Source organism: Pteronotus mesoamericanus, unplaced genomic scaffold (genome assembly GCF_021234165.1).
Source record: "Pteronotus mesoamericanus isolate MK-2021 breed Mesoamerican mustached bat unplaced genomic scaffold, CSHL_Meso_final contig_94, whole genome shotgun sequence".
Lineage (NCBI taxonomy): Eukaryota > Metazoa > Chordata > Mammalia > Chiroptera > Mormoopidae > Pteronotus > Pteronotus mesoamericanus.
Window position 1 is genome coordinate 48,824,016 of NW_026555285.1, and position 18,809 is coordinate 48,842,824.

Sequence of the window (18,809 nt, forward strand, 5' to 3'; positions counted from 1 at the left end):
GCTTTCATTTCCTCAGGGTAGCTATCTAGGATGGAGTTGCTGGTGTACCGGGTAAGTTTGTGCTTGGTTTTATAAGAAACCAGTAGACCTTTTTCCAAAGGAGTGTCATTTCAGCACTGATGTGTGACAGCTCAGGTGCCCACAGCCTTGTCGGCATTTGCCATTGTCAGCCTTTTTCAGCTGTTCTGGTGGGCACACTATGGTGTCATACTATGTGTGGTTTTAACTTTCTTTTCCCCAGGGACAGTGACATTTTGTCTTCTCGGTGCCTGTTAGGTTTTTGTGTTTATGGGTTGTCTTGTGAAGATCTGCTTCAATCTTTTCTCCATTTTGTAACTTTTTACAAAGTATTTTTATGACGAGTTTAAGGACTCGTGATATATTCTGGATACCAGTATTATGTGAGGTATCTTTGAAGAGTGGAAGTTTTTCAGTCTGATAACATTCATCAATTTCTGTGGTTATTACTTTGTGTCCTAAGAAATCGTCGCCTCCCTAAAAGTCACGAAGATATCTGTATTTCCTTCTAGATACTTCATAACTTCAGCTGTCACAATTAGGCCTGTGCCCGTCTCAAATTAATTTTTACGTACAGTATATGGTAGGGATCAAGGTTAGTTTTTTCCGCCATCTGGATGTATCTAGTTCCACAGGTTTGCTTTAGTGACATGTCCTTGCCATCTTGTGCGACTTTGCCTGTTCATCTTTGGTCTTTGCATGACCATGACCTGGCCTGATTTTTAACACAGCAAGTACTCAAGGCATGTTCACTGAATGACGTTAAAGACTTAGAGGATAATAGCGGACTCTGGTGATCTTTTCATGTGTCGGTGTTGGAATTAGATTTCTGGGCTCCATCCCCCACGTTAAGTGCCCGTATTCAGAGCCCTGGTCAGCCCTGAGTTAGGGTTGCCTGCCAAGAATAGGGGTCGGGGCAGCGAGGTTGGTTGGTCGAATCTTTCTCTTCAGAGTGAAAAATGGAGGTAAATTCAGCTTTTTATTAAATTGTTAATATGTGCTAGACATGGTACCTCATTGCTTTCCACTGCCTCTTCTTCTTTTATCTCATAGCAGCCTGGTATATTAGATGAGGACATCTGAGTACGGGAGGTTTTTAGTGACTTCCATGTTACACAGTCACAAAACTAGGAGTTGTCCAGGACAGGGAAATTAGAGGAAAACCAATCACTTGACTCTATAAGATTTCTGGGGGGGAAAAAATTAACACTTGATTGCTTTTAAAGTGAATAAACCTTAATAATGAAACCTGGTAAGTAATTAAACTTATTAAATTCTGAATCAACTCAGTCAAAGATAACTTTAAAAATTCAGTCCTCTAACATTACTTCAACTGTTATAGTACTATCTGCAAAATAAAAGCCCTTGGGGAACCTATTTGGGCCTAACTCTCTGTGCTAAGTTTTGATTAGAGAGGAAAAAGGCATTAAAATCATAAATGTCTGCAGGACCTACACACTGCCCGTGACTTTTTGTACTGTTCTCACGGGCAGGGTATGGAGCCACGCTCTGGTTTCAGAACTCCAGATGTTCCCCTTGAGTGCGGACTTGAACCGTCCTTGTCCCCCGCCCCCGTTGTCCAGGGTTGGACGTGTTGGCTGACGCTGTCTTTGTCGGCAGGAATGCTGCAGAAGCGTCCTTCTGTGGATGACTTTGTGAGTGCCCTCGTCTCCGACTTGGACCCAGACTTCGAAACTTTCCTCATGGATTCCGAGTGACGGAAATACCTCGAATCTTCTAAATCAGAGGCATATGGATGTTAACTTTATTGTAAATGATGCAGCTGTTAACACTTGTTTCTGATTTCAGTGTTCACTTCTGTAATAACTTCTGAAAAACCTTAAACGGATGGAACTTGGAATAAATAATTTGTTTTAATTAAGCTGGTTTTTAATCTGTGTGGCAGATTTTTGAACATATGAAATCCACTCAGCTAGTAAAAACTAGCGCATAGAGTTCTGGACATCTCCTCAGTCCAGCCCTCTCAAGACCATTATCTAAGCTTTAAAAATGCAGTTTTGTTTTGTTTGGGGGTTGGGGGTCTGCTACAACGCCCAAGAAACCAAGTACGGTTTCCAAAGTAATTGTAACTGACTTCATTGGGTTTTTTTAAAGCAAGTGTTTTGGCATACGCACGTAGACTCAGAACAGACAAGACTGAAACGCCTACTCCTCTGGCTTGATTGTGAAAGTACAAAAGTAAGTGCAGACCCAGTCCATGAGTGGCGTGCCGAGATACAACAACTGCTAAGTAAGGAGACTGGGACTTACCCCCTGTCTGTTCTTATCCCAAACCCATCTGCCTTACATTACTGCACACTGTCATTGTGCATCAACAGTCAGAAAGAAATTATTTCACGGGGCTTTCCCACCATCAAAGTCAAGAATTTAATTATAGACTTGAAAATGGCATCTGCTAGAAGCTTCCTCTCACTTCTCACTGAATAACCAACAACGATGCAAAAAGGCAGGATCAAAAATCCCCAAAACTAGGATGTACGTCCAGCCTATTCACAGAATCTGGAGGAATTCCTACAAGCTCAGAAACGGATGAGACCAGACGAAAGCAGGCCAGTGACCACCCATGCCAGGCGCACCCGGATCGAGGGACTGGCCCTTCCTCTCCACCACCCCAGCCCTGCTCACACGGAGAAATCCAAGCTGGGCCCCCATCGGACAGCAGCGCATCGAGCACACACCTCCCCTGACCCCGCCCCGGGTGCTGCTGTCACACCGGCCCCTGCGACCCTTCATTCCCCTTCCAGCTGCTCACCACCACCACCCCCCACCCCGCCGATCGCTCAGTCTGTGACAGCGTGGAGACCACAGCTCACACGGAGACAGCCCTCAGGCAGGAAGCGGGGCAGGGCTGGCAGAGCTGCCCCCTGCACCCCGAGCAGGGCCAGGCCAGGCGGGCAAGGCTCGGCGGTGTGGCAGCAGGGGCCCCATGCACGAGGAATCAGGCTGCTCACGGTCCCTGTCCCGCTGATCCCCGGTGTCGCTCCGGAGAGGAAGGCCCCACCTGCGCGGGCGCCAGCTCTCCTCTGAAAGGTGGGTCTGGAGAAGTTGGTGGGCCCTGCCCAGCAGCCGCAGGCACCTCTGCGAAGGCACTCTCGCCCGCTCCCAGGCATCGCCTCACTGCCAGTGAGGAGGGAGGATGAGCTCCACAGAGCCCCTGCGCAAACGTTCCTCAGGAAGGGGAAGGGGGACGCTCGCCGCAGGCACAGAGCTTGGGAAAGTATCTCATAACGGGAGTAAAACACAATGCAGAAAGGCTCCCATTGTTCAGAGTGAGATTTGAGAAATCACGGTATTTATGAAGCTGAAAACCATAAAGAGCAAGCAGGGATAAGAAGATGATAACAGGATAAGCTAAAAAGAAGATCAGTAGAATAAAGAAGGAAGGAAAGAGAAAAGGGAGGGAGGAAGGAAGGAAGGCAAAGAAACTAAAACACATCTAGTGGTTTAAAACATCAAAGCAGCAAAGGGCAGAATCGTCAAGGGCAAACTTGAGGAACATCTCAGAAGGCAAGTGAAAGGGGTGTGGGCCCTGATAGCAGGCGAGCGGAGGGAACAGCTGCGTCACCAGATGCAGAATTCCTGAGACAGAGGAAGGCAAGCCAGGGAGTCGAGGAGAGGTGCTCTGGCAGATGTGTGCTCTTCTGCAAATTTGAGAGAACTTTTTTATGATGAGAAGGGAAAATGAGTGCAGTTTCAAAGGGAACATTTGATGGTTGCCCTATAATGTGGCTGTATTTAATACCACGGAACTGGACACTTAAAAAATGGGTAAATCACTAAATTTTGCTATGCATATTTTACCACAATTTAAAAAAAAAAAATGAGAGAGCGAATCCTCCATTCCTGACTAAAACAAACAAAAAGATGAAAAGAGACCCTTGCCTAGATGCTGGCCTTTTCTTTTAAGAGTTTAAATGTAAATGTAATTAAAATAAGCTAGCATACCCCAAACTGGGCTTTGCAGAACACTTCCCAGGATGCTACTCAGTTTCCCATGAACTCAAACGGATCTTCTTGGTAAAGACATTTGGAAAATGCCAAGTAAGCGTTGAAGGTTCAGTGTGCACATAAGCAATCCTAAAATCATAAAACATACAGAGCATTGTACATGTGACCCAGTGTTTCCCAAACATATTTAATTATAAGACCCACCCATCCCCTTTTTGGAGTACCTATAGGTGACATTTTTCAGGACACTGGGAAGCAAGTGCTATAAGCATTCAGCGAGAAAAAAACAGGCTTGGGTATGAAGGAACACACATCAGAGATCTCAGAGTCATTGTAACAGTACAAATGGAATTGTACATCACTGTAAAATGCCAAGAGACAATGAGAAAGGGGTTTGAGAGGTAAAGGCTGAGATGCAAGAGAGCATGCTCAGATAACACAAGGGCTCCAGAAACATCTCCAGAAACTTTAAAAACTGCTAAAAGAAAGGTAATTGAGACCAAACATCAAAAGCAAAGAATATCTCTAAGGAGTTCCTAAGAATGCAGAGGGTCGCTGTTTCTTTTGACAATAGCAGCTGGATGAATCATAATAGCAAATGACTTTATTATGAATGCTTTTCCCTGTGCTGGGGAAAAAACTCATAAGCACACAGCAGTTCCATGGAAAATTCTCTGCTGCAGTTAGCATTCACCACGGGCTTCCCCAAACCCAATTTAAAAAGTACTTCTGAGTATGTACACATGAAAACGGTAATGAAGAAAAGGAACTCGGTGGTAACAGTGTTAATGTGATTGTCTTTAGTGTTAGTACCCAAGGTTCAGTTTGATTTGGTAAAAGTGACTGAGATATTAGTGACTATAGTGCTTGCCATTTATTGAGCATTTTTTAGTTTACAGAGATGTTGCCATACAGCTGTGTCCTGGGATGCTTGTTGCCTGTGAGATAGCACTGTCCCTAGTGAGGCAGTGTCCCAGAGCTGGTCCCGGACACTGCAGGCCCAGCAACGGCTCCTTTGGCTCCTCCCCAGCGCCCACTGTCCTCTCCGCCCCCTACCAGTCCTCGGATGCCCACTCGAGTTCTCCACACTCTAAACTGTGCGCTAAGATGCTGGCAGAGAGTGCTGAGTAGCACCCGACCCACACAGGCCCAGAGCCTCAGTCCTGCTCCGCCCTTCTGCTGGAGGAAGCCAATGCCTGTGGGCAGGCGGAAGACAAGGCGCAACGTGGTGTGACGTTGCAACATCAGACTAGGAAAGACAAAGGCCGCAGGAGGGCAGTGCTGGGGTAGGAGGATGGAGAGGAGAGCCGCTGGCCTCCTGGAACCTCCCTGGCAGAGCTTAGTGTCAAACTGTGTAAGTGTGCCACCTATGTGGCCCTCTAAAGCATCACTAAAACTTGACTTTAGAAAAGAAATACTTGAGGTCTGTCTGAAATATGTCTGGCCACTGTTAATACAACGAGAACAGTTTCCACGACATTGACGTGACCTGGCAGCCAAGGAGAGTGGACTGGAATGTGCATGTGTGAACAAGGGTGACTTCACTGTATTAGTGCAGGTGGTAGACGCTGTAGAGTGAGCATGTGCACTGTGTGGCTGTTGTATTCAAAATGACGAGCAAGTAGAGCAACGAATCTGCATCGCATTTTGCGTTAGGCTTGAACATTCCTCCTTGGGAACTACTGGGATGATTCAGAGGCCGCAGCTGTGGGCAACTGGTGACTGGCAGCTTCATCACGACGGTGTACCCGCTCACGCATCACATCTCGTGCAGTTTTTTGGAGAAACATCAGATCACCCAGGGCACTCAACCACCCTACAGCCCAGATTTAGTGCCCTGTGACTTCTGGCTTTTTCCAAAACTAAAAATCACCTTTGAAAGGGAAGAGATTTCGGGCCATCCATGAGACTCAGGAAAATACAACAGGGCAGCTGATGGCGATTGAGAGAACTGTGTGAGGGCCCGAGGGGCCTACACTGAAGGGGACTGAGGTGTCCTCGTCCTGTGTACAACGTTTCTTGTATCTTGCATCTTCTTCAATAAACATCTCTTTTTCATACTCCAAGGCTGGATACTTCCTGGACAGGCCTCATATGATTAAGGAGCTTTAACTTGTGACAAGCGCAACCTCCGCGCTGGTCAGACGCTGCCCCGACGCTGCCCCTCCCCTCCCCACCCACAAACTGCCTTCGCACCCCATCCAGCAGCGCCCCTGGAGCACACCAGGCCTTCTGCCTCCTGTGTCCTGCGTCCCCCTTGCCGCCTGGTTCCCGCCGCTGAGAGAGCTGGTGCCTCCAGGGTGACCGTCCTGCTTCCCTTCTGCTGTGCCTTCAGCCTCCTGTCACCTCCTCTTCCTGCTGCGTCTGACCGTTGCTGGCAGGCCGGCTTCGCCCTTCAGGACGCATGTGCCGTCTGTCCTCAGGTCTGGGTTCCCGGCTCTGGTGCAGGTCTCACCTGGTCCTTCCGCACCGGCCTGGGCCGAGGGAAAGGAGCACAGCCCGCCCAGCCCGCCCACAGGGAAGGGCTAATTCAGGGTGTTTGCTGCTTCCGCCCCCCTAAAAAGGCCACGGACTTGGCAGCTTAAAGAAGAGACATCTCTTTCTCACCCCGAGGTGGCCGGAGGTGCAAGGAGGAGCCGGCGGGGCCAGGTCGGGGCACGACCTGCTGAGCCCTGCACGCCAGGGGTGCCTCCACTCCCCTGCCCTCGCAAGGGCAGAGGCCCTGCCGCCAGGCACATCCATCGCCATGGCCCGCTGGTGCAGGGACACCGGCGCTACCAGGCCCATGACGAGGCGCTTTCAGCCTCACTGGCGGGACTTCCAGAGGAAGTGCCTGGGTGCCGCTGCCACAGCATCGCGCTCTGGTGTGCAGGCCGCGCGCCTGCACCGGACACCACGATGCCACAGCAGCGTTCCTGCGGGCGCAGTGACTTGGACCGGACCAGGGAGGCGACGGTAACTGACCCCTGGCTGCCCCCCCCCACCCCAACACACAGCAGACACCAGGCAGAAGGGGCCAGGAAGGGGGCGTTGGATACACTTGACCTTCCAGACTTGCAGCAGCGTGTCTCCCCTGTGGTGCCTCATTCACATACGAAACACAGGCTCCGGGTCTCGCGTGTCCCAGGTGTTTACATGAAAAAGTCTAACCTCGTCCTTGGGCCCACGTCCCCCACATTCACGTACATTTCAGTGCCGTTTCTGGGGAAAGCGGCACCACCTCAACCACCAAATTTCCGAACCAGGCCCTGCCTCAACGGTCTCCTACACCCAGTCCCTCCCCTGCGGTCCCTCCCTCCGCCCAGCCTCCCGCCACCCCACCCCCTCTTCTAGCCAGGCCGCCCCCTGACTCAGCCCCCCTCCCTGCCATCGCTGGGGCACACCCCTGCCCCTGCTCCACACGTCCCTGCCCCAAACCTGGCCCTCAGGCCCTGTTGAACATTTGATAACATGCCCGACCGCTGGCATGGTGGCGGCCCACAGCGGCCTTCACGCCTGGCACCTCCCCTCCCCGAGGCGCGCCCGTTGCCTGCAGCACCTTCTGCCTGCAGCGGCCTTCCCTCTGTCGTGCAGGCACATGCGCCGACCCTGGCCTCGCTTCGAGGTGCGACGCCAATGCCATCTGCCTAAGACCAAAAGTAGGTGTCCCTCCTTTGATCTTGACTTGTAGCATATAATTAGATCTTTTTAAAAGCTCTAGCACTTTGTGCTTTATAGTGTATTTATTTGTGAACACGTTTATCACCCTGTAATTCCCTAAGGTGAAAGGCCACCTCTTACTTGTTTTAGGGTGGGTCCCTTTCATTAGGTCTTGCACCTTGTAGAAGCTCAGTATTTAATTAATAGATAATGCATATTTTACGGAGTTCTTGTGCAATCTGCATACCACTCTGCTCTTTCTTGTAGGCCCTGAAAGGGACGAGCCTGAGGGGCCAGAGTGGAGAAATGAGTGTGGCAGCGCGGTCTGAGCCCGGCATGTGTCCGCGGCACCATGCAGGGCCTGACTGGCAGCCATGACAAGCTGTTGCACTGAACAGATGGGAAGCGGGCCTTGCCGGCTCAGGGAGGGAGAGAGGGCTCCCAGCGGGCAATGGCGAGCGTGTGCAGGGCTGCCCCGGGCCGGGGAATCTGGGAACTAGGAATGGTGAGTGGAGAGAGAAGCCAGACAGAAAAAGTTAAGGAAATGGAAGAAATGAGTACAGATCATTCTCCCTAGAAAGCCAAGCAGACCATGGGAAGAAGGGAGGGTACAGTGTGCACATCTGACCGACGGCCACTTGCCTCCAAGGAGCAGAGCCTGGACCAGCCGCACGTGAAAGCAGCGCCCAACGCTGGCGCAGAGGTGGGCAAAAAGTGCAAGATGGTGCAATGCCCGCTCCTCAGCCATCACAGAGCTTCACAGTCGCGCACCCAGCGTGCTGTGTTCGTGTCTACGCACCTCATCTTAAAACAGGCATGATGATAGTTCATTTCGCATGGCAACATGGCTGGGCCACCATGCCCAGGTATGTGCCCAAACACTGCACTAGGTGTTTCCACAAGAGCATTTTTGGATGGAATCAGCATGTAACTCAGTAAATGCTGAGGGAAGCGGATTGTCCTCCAGGACATGGGCAGCCCTCCTCCAATCCCCTGGAGTCCTGAACAGACCCAAAGGCCAAGCTCCGAGCAGGAGGGGATCCTGCTGCCGCCGCTCCGCAAGGTTGGACTTGTCCACACTCACAATCAGGGGACCTGGTTCCTTCCAATCAGTCAAAATCTCCCTCTCTCCCTCTCTCTACACATACAAATACACCCCACCGGTTCTGTTGCTCTAGAGAACCCCAGCTAAGACAGACTTGAACAGACCCTGTTCAAGGAGGAGAGTCAGAAGCGCTAGGCCTGCTCGCCACAGTGGAAGAGACAAGAGGGACGGGGCCGTGCCTGCGGAAAGGGAGATGCCGTGGCCTCGCCCCCACTCCCTAAAGCTGCCTTGTGGGGAGAGGGGCCCACTTCCTCACGGTTCCCGGAGGGCAAACGTCCCATGCCCTGGAGATGCAGCAGCTGTCCAGTTTTGACTCCATATAAAACATTACAAACATTTTACCACAGTTTTTCAAAGTTAATGGAATAGACCAGAAACCATGAAATTATACACTTAAATGGGTGAATTTTATGGTATAGGAATTATATCTTATAAAGCTGTTTAAAAAAATAAATAAATCTAGCCCTGGCTGGTGTGGCTCAGTGGATTGAGCATGAGCCTGTGAACCAAAAGGTTGCAGGTTCGATTCCCAGCCAGGGTTCATGCCTGGGTTGCAGACTATGGCCCCAGGAGGGGGCACGAGAGGCAACCACACAGGGGTGTTTCTCTCCCTCTCTCTCTCCCTCCCTAAAAATAAATAAATAAATTCTTTTAATAAATAAATCTATTTATCCTTCTGTCTTTATTCAGTAAATAGAGGGTCTGGTGTTGGGTGCCCCACTAGCTGAATCTTCATCGAAGCTTCGCGGAGGGTTACATGTTCTCGTGAAACGGTCTTTCGCCCTGACCTTGTCCCCCGGACTCCAGCAAGTGTGTTCACTTTCTTTCCTCTCACGTGGGGGACAGGCTTCAAAAGACAATGTTTCACTGGAGGTGCAATTGTTTCTGTCTCCTGATTGATGAAACATTTCCATTGTGTATGAAATTGTAGCTTCCTGAAAGTATCTAGTGTATAACAACGGTCACGATTCTCACTCCCCTCCCTATTCCTTTCAAGGGCCACTTTACCCCTTTTTATTTAGTTTTACCTCCCTAGAGATAGCTTGAATATTGCCATGTAGACAAAGTTAAAATGAAGACGGGTTTTCTCTTGCTATGCAAATTAACCCCGTCTGTTCATCTTCTTCCTGCGTGACTTTTTGTAGCGTGAGCACTGTGTGTGTCCAGTCTCTTGACTGCAGACGAGAGAATGCAGACTTGAGCTGGCTTGAGTGAAGCAGCGAATTACTTACAAGGACGCCACTAGAGCGTCTCACAGCCACACAAGGAATGTCAAGAGTGGCAAGGATGCTTTTGGCTGCAAATAAGATAAATCTAAAATCAAACTGGGTTAAACTGCAAGGACAAACTCGTCAGGTCACATGGTCCTGGGTGATCACGTGAAAAGCACACCGTTCCCCGGGGCCCCACGCACCCATTGGCCCGTGGAGAGGATGAAGAAAGGGCAGCTCCTCCGAGGGGACGGACTTTGGTCGCCTCCACCCAGCGCCCGAAACTCACCACCCACTGTAACTGTGGGGAGGAGGAAGGAGCTGGGATAAGAAGCCAGGGAAATTGAGGAAAAGCTCAGAAAACTAGAGGCGAGGGAAGCGGCATTTCCAACATAGAAAAGTCCTGCTCTTCATTCAGCCAACTAGATAGGATCCATTTACATTGTTTCCAGACCACATAGAAATTTAATATCTTTGTGGACATTTATAGTAATTTCCTTATGACAAAGTCCCAGAAGTGGAATTCCTAGGTCATATAATGCATCATATTTAAAGCTTTTGACACGTGTGGCCACCTCTCTATCTAGAAAGTTGGTACCGACGTTCACTACCACGAGCGGTGTACGAGAACGTGTCTCCTTAGCGCGCACCCGCTCTGGACTGTCGATCTTGGTCCTCGAGAATTTGAGGAGCAAAACCTCGGCATTTCAGTGTCATTTGAACTTTGCGGAATCTTAAGGACGCTTCCCTGGAGGACGGGGTTCGGAAGTGGGAGTGAAATTGTGTTTGAAGAGACCCAGCAGGGTTTCCCCAAAGCCCAGAGCCCTGAAATCGCCCCAATCCCTCACTTGTGTGCGGACCTCTCATTTTCCAACCCTCCCTGGCGCAGAGGCACGATGGCGCAGTCGTGGTGCTGGGAGCAGACGACTCCGGGCAAGCGCCGTTCCTCACGCGCTCGGGGGCCGGGGCGTGATGAGCCTGCGTGTCCTCACTGTTAACTGGGACTCGGTAGCCCCTATCTTTTCCATGGGAACTTTGTGGACATCCTCGGCCCGTGGCGGGAAATGGACAAACTGCCTCCGTCTGGAATCACCCTGTGGTCTCTGGAGCGAGCGCGGGGCTTGGATAAACATGACGTCGGCCTCCCTGCCCCTCCCGCCCTTGTGTGCCTGCCTTTGCTGGACGGTGCTCGGACGAGGGTGATCAGCAGAGCGCTCGGCCCTGTGTCCCTCACTCCTGGGGGCGGTGGCCAAGTGCTGCGACTCTTCAGGCTGTGCCCCTCACCTGCGCCGGGCCTTGTCCGGCCGCCCCGCCCCCACCCTCACCCTCAGCAGCAAACGGCCAAGCCAGGGACGGGCGCGCCTGGCGCCTCCGCTGCCCTGCGTGTCCGGCTCGGGTTCCCCACCTGTGATGCGCCTTCATCCTCAGGCAGACGCCTCAGAGAAGGCCTCGTTCCCGCGCCAGGGGCCTGGTGCTCAGGCAGCCGCAGGCAGGCCCAGCCCCAGCCCCAGCCCCAGCCCCAGCCCCAGCCCCAGCCGGGCGCCTCGCCGACGACTCTGGGCCCACGGCTCTTCCCGGAGCTGGCGGCTCTGAGTTTCGGAATCCCTTCGGTTTCTTCCTGAAAGTTAGCGTGGACAAGGAGGCAGGACCCCGACAAACAGCCGTCCGTCCGGAGACGTGTCGCAGCCTGAAGAGAGACGGGAGGTCCAACGGCTGGACACCTGTGCAGGAGGGGGCAAAGCTGCGGCAGGGCCCGCTGAGGTCCCCGGGACAAGGGGTCCCCGCGTCACTTGATGTCATCTGGTGCCATCTGACCAGGGCGCCCTCCCTCGGCCACACGGGGTGCATGTGTGCGCGTGTTTGTGTGACGTGTGCACAGGCCCTCTTCCGCCCCTCACATGGCGAAGGGGGACTCTCCACCGCAAACGGCACTGAGACATTTATTTACCTACGCGTTTAACCGTTCCCATAGTTAATCAATTTGGTTTATAACATTGGCCGCCTGGCACAAGTGCGTTGAAAGCATGTGCACACTGCAGCTGTGAGTAAACCTGCTGAGCAGCAAGGCCTTGGGGGTCGCCCACAGAAGACAGGGCCCTCTGCCGGGAGGTCACCTGAGGCAGACCTGGCCTCAGGCCGGTCAGAAATCATCCCGACACTAACCCGCCGGGGGCCAGGGCCCCCCGCGTGCCAGCTGCTTCCTCTCAGTAAATACTTCTGGGAGCCAAAAATGGACAATTCCTGGGTCAGCAAAATGCTCAGACCAGTGAGATGCGGCTGCTTTGGCCCCACGGAGAGAAGACACAGGCCAGAATGAGCTCATTTCCAGGCAGCATGGAGGCGCCGTAGGGGAGGAGCGAAGCAAGATAAGGTTGCAGGGGCAGGCTGCCTGGGGAGCGTGCGGGCAGGGCGCTCCGGCCCTCCCCCCCAGGCCCAGAGCCCATGAAACGAGGCACACGCGGCCGTGCCCTCCAGCGCTGTCCTCGTGCGCCCCGTCCTGCCCACGGCTCCCCGGGCACGCCCGCCGCCTCTCCTCTCCCGGTCGCTCGCCTGTGCCCACACTCGCTGTCTCTGCCTGTCCGCAGCTCTCAACAGGCAGTTCTCACCCTGGGGGTCTCACCTCAGAGGCCTTCCTGCTTCTTCTCGGGACACATTCTCCCCAGCACCACCTGTTATACCTTTTCCTTCCTTTATCAGGGTCCGAAATCATCGTCTAGCTTGTTTGACTGTTTGCCCCTTGTCTCCCTGCCTCTGAGGTGGAAGTGCTAGTGCGGTGTGAGCACATGTCCCGGCACCGCTGCCTGCTCAGCGTTGAGAACGGGATCTGACCCCTCGCGGTCACTCAAAAGCAGAGGAATGACGGGTTCCCCCCTGCACCCCACGACGGGAATCGCGCCACTAAAGGCGAGCGGTCGGCAGAGGCTGCAGAGCCGCCGTACAGCAGCGATGGGCTGGGAGAGACCCTCGGAGCACCCACACCCACAGGCAAAGCCCTGTGCGTGAGTGCATTTTTCTGGGACGCAAGTCCAGAGTCAGCTTCCCCTTCCCCGAGGGTGCAACAGCCTCCTGCACCCCCCAAACAGGGCCAAAGGCTGCGGCAGGCAGCAGCCAACCCGGGGCCGGAGCCTGTGGCTACAGAAGCGGAGAGCAGCAGCTGGCCTGGGACCGTCGCTGGGGGTTCCTCTGGGTCCATGTCTCGCAGACAGAACCTTGTGGTCATCGCGGGTCCACCAAGGACCTCAGGTGTCACCGTGTGAGAGGATGACAGCCATCGAGGACAGAATTGCCGCACGGGACTCCCACCTAAGAGGCCGCTGAAGGGAGTCCCCCACGGCACTGGGACAAGGCAGCAGGAGAGCGGCCAGAACCCTGCTCCGGGTGCATCAGTCGCTGAGAGAAGAGTCTGTGTTCCCAAGTGTGCACGGTAACCCAGCCCGTCCGCAGCCTGGGAGAGGAGCGCTCCTGTCGGCCCCGGGGCAGAAGCTTCCGTCTGCCGCCCTGGGGGTGGGAGGGAGCCCTCAGGGACGTGCTGCAGGCTCTGCTGAGCGGCCCCCGCCTCTCCAGGAACCAGCCTCAGGGAGCCTCAGGGACCCGAAAACTCAGGGGGCCAGCCCGCGGTGCTGGGCTGGCCCGGAGAAAAGGGGAACCAAAACAGGAGCCACAGAAGCACGCAGGCGGCCGCCGCCCCAGGCCCTCCAGGCCCCGCTTGCTGGCTGGGGTTGAGGGCATCTTCTCACGCTATTACCCGCAGGCCCGTCACCCCGAACAGACCAGCTGGCACCTTCCTCAGTGGCACGAAGACCCCTGATGCCGCAAACAGGAAGGGCAGGAAGAGGACTCAGCCCGAGACCCGGGGCCCCGAGCACAGCGATGAGCAGCCTGCGCATGGAATTGCAGCCCACGGGACCGCGAGGCGGCCGGCACAGCCGCCTTTCCCCTTGGGGCCGCGGCAGAGCCTGCGTCGGGGGCTCCCAGCCCCGAGCCGGGGCCCCGAGGGGGCTGCGTCCCCCTGTCGGGCACCACGCCGAGTCTGCCACTGCCCCTCCACCCCCAACACACGCTCATAACCACGTTCTCACTTACAAGATGCCCCTTCCAAGAGCATTGACATCGTGTGTTTGGAAAGGACTCCTTTTCCATTCTGATTTGAATGACCACTTCATCGGTTTCTCGTGGCCAGGCAGACTCCAAGCGCTCCAAGTGCTCCAAGCGCTCCATGCGCAGAATGGTGGCCGCCCGGATCTCGGGCCGTCCCTGATAGGGGGCAGCTCCCACGGACGCACCCAGGGCTCTAAACGCACGTGCATTGACCATAACTCTCCACGTTTATTACATAACAAGTCTTTAGACAAGTCAAACATCCCCCTCGTCATGATAATATGCCAACCTTCTTTATTCCCCCCCCAAAAAACACACACACAAAGATTGCGGTGAAATGAAATAACATACGTTCCACTTTTCGGGAGTCAGGCTTTTTTGAAAGAACAAAGTTGCCACATATTGCTTCCCGGAGAGTGAATGTTGTGGGATCGGATGAAAATGAAAGCTAAGGGAAAAGGACCTCGTGGGAACCACACATTTGTAAACACGTCATTTGGCATCGGCGGTGCTGTGTGCGGGGCGGGGTGCAGGCCTCGCTGTGTGCGGGGCAGGGTGCAGGCCTCGCTCGCTGGCCCGAAGTCAAGGGCGCACTCGGAAGCTCACCCAGGGGACGGGGGTCCAGCACCACCCGGCACCTCGCGCTCCCAGCGACTGGACAGTAGCCCACACGCACCGTCTCAGTGTTGTCTCCAGCGGCCTCCTAGAGAGACGCTTCCAAAGGCGCGCTGTGGCGGAGCGCCCCGCGCCAGGCCCCACATCTCATACCTGGACCCCACACGCTCCGCCCTCCCTGAGCCCGGCGTCTGCTTTGCTCCTCTGCTCAATGGAAGGCACGGAAATGACAGAAACACACAGTGTATTTGAGGACAACACTTGTGAGTTCCAAGCACTCGGTTTTCTCGCTCACGTCTTAACAATTGTAGCAAAATGTACCTAACGTCGCCGTCACCGTTGTAACCACTTTTAAGGGAGCAATTGTGTGGCGTTAAGTGCGTTCGCATTGCTGTGCAGGTATCACCACCGCCCAGGTCCGGAGCTTCGCACCTTCCCAAACTCCTGAGTCACCTCAGGGCCCTCCATTCCCCTCCCTCGCCCTGGCAACCCCCGTTCTGCTTTGTGTCCTGTGAATTCGCCTATTCTAGGGATCGAGTGCAAGCGGAATTGTGCAGCGTGTGTTCTGTGTCTTTAGCTCATGGCAGCAGCTCCCTAGCTTCTGCATTGAAGGAGAAGGGAAGAAATGGAACAGGTAGCTAGATTTATTGATTGATTTATTTATTTTAGGGCTCTGCTTCTGTTTTTCACTATTTTCCAATGGTTTATAATGCCGTGGTGAAAGGACCACTACATTATTAATTATTACAAACTTGAGCCCCGGCCGGTGTGGTTCCGTTGGTTGGAGTATCGTCCCATAAACCAAGAGGTGGTAGGTTCAGTTCCTGAAAGGTCCGGGCACCTGCCTGGGTTGTGGCTTCAGTTCTCAGCCGTGAAGGAGAGGCAACCGATCGATGTTTCTCTCTTTCTCCCTCCCTTCCCCCTCTCTCTAAAATCAATAAGCATGTCCTCAGGTGAGGATCTTTAAAAAAACAAAACACTTGAATGTATTTTTTATTGTCTCGCCTTCATGTCGCCTGCCTCTTCAGTAAAAACTTCATTTGTTACTAGATAATTATTAAACTCTCTCACGTGTTTATTTTCAATAAACCACTTGTGAGCTGGCCCCCTCAGAAACCTGCTGAGGAAATGCTCGTCCCCTCTCTCACGGTGGGACACACACAGGCCAGGAGGCTGCTCTAAGGCCCGCAGAGACCGTGGGGCGTCAGAGCGCAACTGCAGTGGGTGGGCCTTCCTCCCGGGCCGGGGGCCCTCGGGTCGTGCGTGGGAGCGCAGGGAAGGGGCGCGGCCTGCCGCGGCAGGTGGGCACCGCCCCCCACAGCCGTGGCGGGAGGGTCTCTGAGGCCGTCCCAACGTAGCGGCAGGCCAGGGGATGGCAAGGTTCAATGCAGAGTGAGGGGCTGAGTTGGCTTCTGGAAGCTGAAGGCAGCAGGTGCGGCAGACGGTCTCAGTAAGACGCGCGCCCCGTCCAGCGCTGCTGGGGGCACAGACTGGGTGGCAGGGAGGGCGGGTGGCAGAGACCAATCACAGACTGGCAGAGGCGGCCCGGGGCTGGGAGTGGGCGAGGCCAAACCCCAGAACACCAGTGGCTTTACAGAGTCCTCCACACCTACACGCCGGGCTCCAAATTTTCCAAAAAGTATGACAGGTGCGCCCGGCGCTGGGCGTGGCGGGGCTATTTCAGGCCATGATACCTTTGCAGAACATCACTTCAGCTCCCTGCTAAACCCTGATATGGTGTCGTTTTTCCTCCTTGTATAATGTTGCTACCCATAGCAATGTCATCACTTTTTAATTTACTTTAGTTTCTAAGTGACTCTTCAAAAAAAAAAAAAACCCACAAAAACCTTGTTGGTTTGTCAAGGAAAAAGGAGGTGGTTTTCAAAATTAAAGGTGTATGTGGGGCGTGGCGTGGGCCGTGTGGGGCCAAGCCTGACGGTGGCCCCCGGACGTTCTAGGGAGAGAAGGGGGGAGGGGAAGGGAGGCCGGGCCCTGCAGTCTCTTCCTGTCTACTTTGCAAAATAGGACCACCCGGCCGTAGTTTAAACCCCCTTGGATTGTCTGAGACATTGGCGGTCATGTGGCCCGCTCCCCAGGCAACGCCGAGATAGTCACAGCCTCGGCTGATGGCCTGATGCACCGAGGCAGGACAGAGGCCTCAGGGGAAGAGCCTGCTCCAGCTGCAAGCGGTCAGGTGTGCCTTGTGGTCAGGCCACGCGTTTTAAACGTGGCTCTCCGACACTAGTACGATAACCCCGCCCAAGGGCTCGGACGTGCACCTGGAGGGAGCGAGCCGGCCTTCCCAGGAATCCTGAGTGGGAGGGATCGTGAATTCAGGGTGGCTCTTACCGAGTGAGAGAGTTCCACCTGTCTGACCGTGATGGCCAGAGGGTTCGCAGGCGCTGCGGTGTCTTGGGAATGGCGCTGGAAAGAGCGAGCACAGAAACGGAACACACGGGTCCTCCCTTTGATAGATTGTTGCAGTCCTGACTTGGTTTCCTTTACTTTGTGTGCTTTCTGGTGTCTCAGAGGCTGGGGCTCTGACTGCTGAGGGCTCTGCCACAGGTGAGCGATGGTAACTAAGTGGCTTTCACCACTTGTTACTCCTTAGCTGATCTGGAGGAGCAGCGGACCTCTCTACAGGATGCAATTAAATGCTTTAGGCATGCATCTCCTCCTATACAGAACTTTCTCCTGAGGATAAGAATTGTGTCCTTTCTTTTGTATGTAACACAATGTCTGGCCCACAGCTGGCATTCAATAAAACTTTGCTAAGTGAATGGATGAAGGAATGAAGGAATGAATGTTGAGAGTAACTTTGTTTACCTTTAGATGTCACAGCTGGGACACGTTGCTGTGTTGCTTGCCATTGCATACCTAGTTCCTAGAGCACAGCTTGGCACTTGTTAATAACAGGTGAACGGAGACAGACGAGTCATCAGGAGGAACAGGTAAACTGAAAGAACACTAAGACCAAAAGACACTGAGGCCCATGCAAGTGGGAGACAAGTGGGATGTAACATTTATCTAATTAATTTACTGATACGAATGCCTAAAATGCAGCATTTCTGGGAGGAAAACCACATTGGGTTTTGAATATTTCAACTCAACTTTATTGTGGAAGAAAAGAAAGAAAAGCCGACGGGCCAGCGAGTCCGCTGGAAGTCATGCTTGGGGCCCAGGCGGCCCCCCTGGAAGAAACACGGGTTTCGGATTTGATAGATTTGGGCAAACGCCTGGGCCAGGCCTTTCCACTCGCCGTCTTGGATGTGGTCACGTTCTTTGTGTGGGAAAGTAGGATTTTAACATCTGCCTCAGTAGATGGAAGACAAACCTTCATACTTGGTGCCTGGTACTCAGCAAAATTCATACCCAGGTCCCGTTGGATAGAGAAGCATGAAAAAAAGTCTGTGAGATAAATATTCAAAGAAATAACTCGGCGCAATGGAGGGTCGTCCGGGATGAAGTAATGGGTATAACCTATGACGGCCATCTTACCGATGAGTCTTATTGAACTGCCTGATATTTTAGTATTTTATTTGGAAAACCCTTAAACATCACTTACTACATGGTAGGTGCTTTTTAAACACTTAAAAAATACAAAGTTACTGTGGGTTCCGTTGCTGTCCTCATTTTCCCGAAGGGTAAACCGAGGCATAGGGAGGTCAGGGGACCTGTCTAAAATCGCACAGCTAATAAAGCGAGGCTTTGGGCCTGGCCTGTCGGGCTTTAGCGTCCACACTCTCAGCGTCTGCAGCGCGTGGCCTCCGGCACCAGCGCCCTCCGCCCCGTGGGGAGCGGGGCGCCCGCAGACCGGCCCCAGGAGCCGGTCACACTCACCTCTTCCCACGCCGTTGTCACTGGCGTCACCTTGGTAACATGGTGCGGCCACAACGGGAGCGTTTGCACCGGAGACCAGCCACTCCTGGCGCCGAGGTGCCGGCTGTGACCCCCGTCCGTGCCCAGAGGGCCCCCTGCAGCATCGGCTCTCAGCCCACACCAGGCCCCCCTCCCGGACAGACGCTGCTGGTGGCCACACGCTCTGGACCCCAAGGACTCCCGACTGCCCCGGCGCCCGCCATCGACCCATCACCACAGGGCGGACATCTGCGGGGCCTTGGGACCAGAAGTTAACGTCACGCTGGGGCCTTGGG

At 53.8% G+C, this 18,809-nt stretch overlaps 1 protein-coding gene across 2 annotated transcripts in view; it reads left to right on the forward strand.

Annotated features, from left to right (window-relative positions):
• MIPEP (mitochondrial intermediate peptidase) overlaps positions 1-1,872 on the forward strand; it is a 101,527-nt gene extending 99,655 nt beyond the window's left edge. For both annotated transcript variants that reach the window (XM_054586529.1, XM_054586530.1), the window contains exon 19: positions 1,639-1,872. In XM_054586529.1, the coding sequence (XP_054442504.1) occupies positions 1,639-1,736 (98 nt within the window). In that variant the 3' untranslated portion in view covers positions 1,737-1,872. The remainder of the gene's footprint in view (positions 1-1,638) is intronic.
• Positions 1,873-18,809: the final 16,937 nt, after the last annotated feature.